Raw genomic sequence first — 7,982 nt, 5'->3', positions numbered from 1 at the left:
CTTCTTCTTCTTCTTCCTCCTCCTCCTCCTCCTCCTCCTCCTCTTCCACCTTTTTCCGGGAAGCTTTTGCTGTTCCCTTTACACTATCAAACTTTCCTTTGGACTTGTAATCAGCAACATCCTATTTGAGAAGCAAACAGAATTAAATACCAAATAACTATAGATATTTCTTGAAAAAAAATTAAAATTTCTGAAAAATGCTTTTTTCCTTAGGGAAAATATACATCAATACAAAGTTAATAAAAATGTTAAATAAAATTACTTGACACTGAAAAATTATTCAATAATTAAGTACTTAAAACAAATATAAAAAAAGGCACTTTCCCCTTCAAAGACCTTTAGAGAAGTAAAAAAGAATAAGAATTAAGAAAAGAACTTTAATTTTACAGCTCTGGAGAGAAAAGTATAATGGAACGATGGGTATGAGGTATGATATGATAAGATATGACAGACAATAGATATGAGCAAAAGGAAGCAAAAATATGAAGTGTAATTTTAAGGTATCCTCTAATGGGGATAGGATTTAGGTAGTAGGGAATAAATCAAGACAGGGAAGACAAGATTAATGTGGATGGAATGATTTCGGAATATTCTGCTAGAAAAACCAGAAGACTATAAAGCCAGACTGTGAAAAAGACTGACCCACAGCAACAGGGTATGGAGACCAGGCATGTACAAAGGAAGAAATTTAGAAGCTAGCAGGGGCAACGACCATGTGCTTTTGACCTAGGTCTGACTTCCACAGCAACTAGCCTGGTCTATAAAGGAAAAACCCGAGTAGTTCATCCCTGACCAAAGTGAAGTATATAATTGTTACTCTGAGCCAACCATTTTCCAGGTGATGGATAAAAGGCGAGTCTAACAGTCTACATAGCTCACTCTGTGGGGAAGAACAGAGGATACCCAGAAGTAGGATTCAGACCACTTTGAGAGCACTGATAATTTGCAGATCTGCAACCTATGCCTGAGCTCCTGGAATAACAGTTAACAGAAAGTAATAGTTCGTTAGGATCACTCATGATTCAGCTGCCTCTATGAAGAAAACAGAGGGGACAGTTTAGGATTTCGGGAGGCAGAGAGAATAGACCTTTGACGAAATACAATTTCAAATATTCCTAATGAAAAAGACCAGAGTTGCAGAGAATCTCTGAAGTTCAGAGAGTAGTCACTAAAAATATAAAAAAGTAAACATCAATGAATGGCTAAAGGTGACTAAACAAAGAATATTACTTAAGATTCAAATGTGGCAGGGATGAACCTTTTGAACTATATATTCATCAGGAATAAATGAGAGAATTGAGAGAGAATCCAATCAGACAAGGTCATGGAGTGGTCTTTTGAGTTTATTTGTTTATTTATTTATTTTTTTAATTTTAAACCCTTTACTTCTGTGTATTGACTTATAGGTGGAAGATTGGTAAGGGTAGGCAGTGGGGGTCAAGTGACTTGCCCAGGGTCACACAGCTGGGAAGTGTCTAAGGCCGGATTTGAACCTAGGACCTCCTGTCTCTAAGCCTGGCTCTCAATCCACTGAGCCACCCAGCTGCCCGTCTTTTGAGTTTAGATAAGGAATGGAAAGAGAAGAGGTTGAAAATACTTTGAGAAATTAATAAAGAAAATTATTTCAATAAATGGGGCATATAAGAAATTTAGACAACAAGAGGGCAATGGATGAATAATTTCACTCTAATCTACACTGGTTAAAGGAAGAAAGTACATATGTACACAGTCTGGTGTCCAACACACAAATAAGCAGGAAAATAAAAGAATGAGGAACATTATTCAGAAGGAAAAAAGGGCCATGAGAGAAATAAAATTATGAGAGAATGGGATAGATTTATTAGTCATCATTATTACTTATCAATTAGAAATTAGAATCCAACAAAAACACACTTGCAACAGAAAGATATATAAACTAAGGAACAGAATCGACCTTCAACAAAAGTAAAAAAAAAGTATGATCTCAACAAAGAGAAACCAAAAATCCACCTAATTAAAAGAGAGAAGCCATTTTGCCAATGTGCCATAAAAAATTAATTTCACTGCTGAATATAAATGTACCAAACGGCAGGGCAAGGAAAATTACAGGAGGAAATACAGTAGAATTAAAATGCTATGGACCTTAATCTACCACTTCAAAACTAGATAAATCTAACGATAAAATAAATAATAAAGATGTTCACAATGTTAGAAAATTTAGATATGGATAATTCAAAATGGGAATAAAAAAAGATTATTTCTATTACTCAGCTATGCATGACAATACACAAAATGCAGAAACTATTTTTAAATGACTATAATGGAATAAAAATTAATATTAATTAAAGGTAGGGAAACATGGATGGAGAACGAAAAAGAAATGTTTATGTAATGCCTTTTATACGCCAATATTATTATATATGATTATTATTTTATATATAATTATAATATTAGTATTATTATACAACACTCAGTTAAGTGCCATTATTATCCCCAGGACTTATGCACACTGTGCCAAATAAATGCTTTTTATTGTCAGAGGTGATAAGGAGAGGATCAAATGGGAACCATGATATTGAGAACAAGAAATGCAGAAATGGAATAAAGAAATTTTTAATCGAATATGAAGTCTGTCAATAGGAAAAGGGAAGAGGTTAGGAAACTGATCAGGAAAGAATGTGGTAGGATCTACTATGTGGTAGTGAGACTTGCATGATGTTTTTTCCTCCCATTGGCAATTAACAGGAAAAGTAGAATTAACTCAGGATTAGGGTGGCTTTGGAAAAGGTACAAGAGAAAATAGGATATATAAGGCATAATATAAAGTTAGACTGGCCGAAAAGAGCATCAAAATTTAAAAAGGAAAAGTGGAAGGGCAGTTTTTGACAAAATACAAGAAAAGATGTAATAAATGGAGAGAATATGATTAATATTAATGATAATATTTTGGGGAAAGAAAGGGGAGTATGCTATGTTATTTGATGATATTCATCTTACCTTTTCATATTTTTCCTTCAGTTTTGCTGCTTTATTGTTGTATGGCTGCTTTTCATTATCACTCAGATTATTCCACATCTCACCAAGTTTTTTTGCTACATCTCCAATGGATATCCCAGGGTTGGTAGATTTTATTTTGGGACGAAATTCTGAACAGAATAGGAAGAAGCCAGACCTTGGAGAAAGTTAATTCATTTTAGGGTTAGTGTGGGATTCTCAACAAATCTTTTTTTCTCCCTCCAGTCCAAGGTTATTTTTTTTAATGACATTTACACAACATTTTAAAGGTAAGAAAAATGTCTAGTATTAAATACTATGTGGATATTGTCTGACACCTTTAAGGAGCTTTGTAAAAGCAAAAAGAGGTTAGTGATTTTTCAGAATTTCTATTTTGGCATGAAATTTAAATACACACACACACAAAAAAAAAAGTATGTTGGATTTCAGAAAATTTTTTTCTTCTAATGAAGACATTACATTAAAAGCCCTAAATAAACAAGTAAGTACCCCCCCCCCCCATGAAATCTGTAATTTTACTTACGGAGGGCGTTTGGGAGCATTAGGATCCTTTTTTTTTTTCCCTCCTTTAGCTGGTCCATAATCCTTCATTTCCCTGTCATAGCGCAACTTATCAGCCTTTGCCATTTCATCAAACTTGGATTTTTCCTTCCCAGACATATTCTTTAATAAAAAAATCATATTAACAGTTTATTCTTATAAATTAATTCATTTCCTAAATATGGAACTGTTATTCTTATTTAATTGAAATTTTTTGATGAGCTACATATTTTTAGCTTATGCTTCATTGTTCACAATATATGTTGAACGATTTCTATATTAATTTGGAAGGAGTTTGGTATTACTTCAAAAAAATTAATTCACTAAAGCAAGAAATATTGGTAACTAATTCTTTACAAATGGTTATCTTGCTTCCTTAAATTATAAATCATGTAATATTTCACTAAAAACGTTTTGTTGTTTTTAAATGTTTGTGTGAAAGATACTTAAAGCAAAATTGTTACTTTTTCAGAGAAGTCTTGTATAATCACAGTACACATTCCATATTAATTCAAAGTGAGAATTCTAGTTTGGTTCACCAAGCACTGGACCAATCAAATGATAGTTTTGATTTTTAATGTAGTAAATTATCATCATAAGGGAGGAAACACTAAGTTAACAGTATGGATTTTCAGATACTATTGATTTAGTAAGGCTTAAATAAGATATTACAATTAGCTTTAAAGAATTTTACCTTCCATCTTTCTGAACACTTCTTTGAAAATTCTGCAAAATTGACAGGAACTTCAGGATTTTTTTTCTTATGTTCTTCACGGCATGTTTGTACAAAAAAGGCATAAGCAGACATTTTGCCTTTTGGCTTCTTTGGGTCACCTTTAGCCATCTCTGCAACTGTTTAGAAAAAGATAATCATAAATATAGAAGAAAATGTCCAAAAAAAACATATTTGGGAAAATTAAAGATGTGAGCCAATTTTAGATTCAGAGTTGGAAGGTTTTAAAATTTTTAAGTTCATAAAATTAAGAAAATAATATTTTAAGGAATGTATATATTCCTCATGTGCCAAGTCTTTTAAAATTATTTTACAATAGGCCCAGAAGTTGGAACTATTATTTATTGCCATTTTACATACAAAGAAATTGTGGTAAACAAAGGTGAAGGTCAGTTTATGTGCCTGAGAGCCCAAAAATTAGCACAGATTTTTCTTATTCTTGATTTTCACCCTAGGTCTCTTAGCTATCCTAAATAATGGTAATAAAATATGCTTAAGATTTTGGATGAATTATTTAAAAACTTTTAAATTAAAAAAAGGAATTAGAATTTCCTAAAGATTTGGTTATCAAAAATTTTTTAAGATAAATGAATTCATTCAAGTTTGTCAATGTATTTATTTTAAAGGGCAAAAATAATTCTCTCCAAAGCTTTTGCTTTTTAATACTTTTGTTTTTGATTTTACAGTGGAAGATGTTTTTAAAATGTCTTGTAGTTTTAAAAGAGTATTTTTTGTCATAGGTGTATTTTATTTTACTATATTCATAGGAATATGAATGTGTGTAGCACAATTTTGAGTGGAAAACATAGCAGGCATTGTGAGAACTGTTTTGTATGAGAAATTTGCATTAGGTATTCATTTTTCAAAAAATCTTTAATGGTTCTATTTTACGTAGAAATTTTTTTAAGACAAATACTTTTGTTTTCAATGGATATGTGATTTATAAGTGGGAACTTAAAATAATTTCAAAGATAAGTAACAACAACTGCTTCTCGGCAGTTTGTGGAGGGCCGTGGTTTAACTAAAATGGCTTCTCAGTGCTCACACAGCTATTCCTAACAAAGCCATACTCCTCCCCCTAGAAATCGCAGTTTAATGGCTGGAGTAAATTATATTCAAGACATCTTAAAATGCAGCGATCACGTTAGGATTTGGGGAGGATTTAGTTGTGGGATAGTGGTTTCAGTAAGAAAATTTTGGTTTCATTACTCTTCACAAAAAAGCCTCTTTTTCAACCATTTACAATTATCTACAGGGTGTTTCTTCTCTCCCCCCCCCCCCTCCAATAACGAGGGATAATTAAAGCAAAGGAGTGTACTGGAAATATAAATGTTGCCTGTGACTTTGGTTTTGACAAACTCATAATTTAAACGGAGGCTTTTAATTTATAAATTTTTAAAGATTTATAAGACATGTATGTGTAATTACATCATGCTTTTTGTTTTGCATAAACGAGAAACGTATCCATTAAAAATATCATTTTCAACAAAAATGATGAACATTTAAGTAGAAATTTGCATTGGATTGAATGAATACGCAGTTATTTTTCAATTTGCTTAAAACATTTAAGTAAAAAATTGTCAGCGTGAAACGTTACGACAAAAGCAGTTCTATTCTAACAAATATCTTCTCGAAATTTCAGCTTTCAAAACACTTCTATTTAACATTGTTTTTCCTAAATTCTAAAGTCGAAAAACATGATGAATGTAAAACTAATCCTGAGTTCAGAAAAAAATAGCTACATTTTAGATTTATGCAAAAACGTGAAACAGAAAAGCGAAAGATAATGGAGGAAAAAGACAACAAAGAAAAATCAAATGAAAGAAGATTGAACAAAAGGAGAAAAGGGACATTAAAAAATAATACGTGAATGCACCAAGAAAATCACGGTAAAAATATACGAAGGAAAAACGTACCTGTATTGTTCGCAAGACGGTATCACGCTAGACACAACGAGGGTCTTAAAAAAAAAAAAAAGAAAAAAAAAAAGAAAAGAAAAGTCCTTGCATCTCGCGATATCTAATTCCTCGAGTCTCCTGATTGGCCAGTAACTGCCACCTTGAAACGGTCTTTACGAATAACCATTGGCTCTAGCACATATGCACATCAAGCAGTTGGAGTTAGTGATTGGATCCCAATAAAATATTTTGAATTAAACAACCCGCCTAAAATGTTTTGTTTGAAAGAAGTCTTTTTTTGGAAAAAAGCCGAAAGCAGAATGCTTCGACAAATAAATCACAAAAATACAAAGTACAAAAATCGAACTTATAAAAAAACTTCCACCCTAAAATAAAGTAGAAATTCATTAAATAGACTGTATTCCAAAAAGCTAGATTTGCTCTTACAGCAAATGAAAATTGTTTTTTGAACCGCCAACTGAAAACTAAAACTATTGCCAACAACAACAAAAAAGCCTAATAAGAAAATACTCACAGGGCCTTTATAATTAACAATAATAACCTACCGACCAAAAAAACAATTTACTAAAATAGGCTGCTTACTCTTCTTGAGTTCAGTTACAAGTCCTCTATTTGTGAAAGCTAAAAGACTACAGATCTGACAAAGTATAAAAAACCGCCCAGGCAGAAAGGTGGGGCAATAATAGAGGTTGGACTCGGGAAGTTACTTCTTCATGAATTCAAATCCAGTCTCAGGATTAGCTTTTGGACTTTGGGTAAATCATCTACCTCTTCTATTAAATGTCCTGGAGAAGGAAAAAGTAAACCACTCCAGTATCTTTGCCAAAAAAACACCTAAAAGGAGTCAAAAAGACGAGAGCACAACTGAACAATTATTCAATAAAGGAGAAAAGAACCATCAAAATTACTTTTATTATAAACTCTGAAAAAAAAGGCATTAAAAATAAAATATATAATAACATTGCCAACATTTTCAATGAAGTCAAGAAAGATTAGTATAGAGAATACATTCACAAAATGGTAATGTTTGAATATGGCAGGAAAACAGTGTATTTGTAGACACTAATGAAAGGACCAAAAAAATAGTATAAGATTAAAATTAAAAGGAAATGAACAGTCTGATTCAAACATTTTTTTTTACCTACTTATAAAGTCCTAGTAACAAAAAGCTTATAAGGGCAAAAGAAAAAAATATACTTATTTCTATTTGTAAAAAAGAAACATACACAATTAATACCTTGAATCTTCACCTGTCTTTCAAGGTATGTTATATGCAGGGAATGTGATGTTTTTTAAAATGGCAAGGAAAAATGCATATACGATCCATTTACAAAATTAAATTTAATCTGCATTCAACATTTTCTTCACTTTCCTAAATTTACGTAATTAACAAAATAATTGATTGTAATGAATCATGGTAAAAATTAGTTTAGGGTTTGGAATCTAGGCTCTCACCAAACTCCTGTTGGCATATTAATGTCTATGTGTGTTTGTATTTTTCAAATCATTTACTACAAGAATTATGTCAATATTAATTAGCAAGTGGAAAATCACACTACTGAAAAATAGAAAGAAAATATATTACTTAAGGGTAGTTCCCAATCTAATTTGCCTTTGGTAATTAACTACAGCATTTAAAAAACTTTTCAAATAAAAATGTAAAACAATAGTTTGTTTTCAAAGATTGTATATTTCCAAAATAAATAACTACATGTTAACATGTCTTATGGTAATACTTCTAAAGACATTTTTAATTTAATATGAAAAGTTTGTCACCAGTTTTACATGCTTATTTG

The 7,982-nt window shown here is 31.5% G+C and overlaps 1 protein-coding gene across 1 annotated transcript; it reads right to left on the bottom strand.

The window, feature by feature from the left end:
• Position 1: 1 nt before the first annotated feature.
• On the bottom strand, positions 2 to 6,221 carry LOC123253798 (high mobility group protein B3-like; the record flags this gene model as incomplete). The annotated part of the gene is made up of 5 exons (XM_044682935.1): positions 6,184 to 6,221; positions 4,229 to 4,386; positions 3,518 to 3,657; positions 2,977 to 3,151; positions 2 to 121 (listed from the first exon to the last, which is right to left on the bottom strand). Coding segments are annotated over exons 2-5 (585 nt in total), but the record flags the coding sequence as incomplete, so codon positions are not given.
• Between the last annotated feature and the right edge of the window lie 1,761 nt (positions 6,222 to 7,982).

This window comes from Gracilinanus agilis, chromosome X (genome assembly GCF_016433145.1).
Source record: "Gracilinanus agilis isolate LMUSP501 chromosome X, AgileGrace, whole genome shotgun sequence".
Lineage (NCBI taxonomy): Eukaryota > Metazoa > Chordata > Mammalia > Didelphimorphia > Didelphidae > Gracilinanus > Gracilinanus agilis.
The sequence above is the reverse complement of the archived record's forward strand: the minus strand, read 5'-3'. Positions and strand labels throughout refer to the sequence as shown.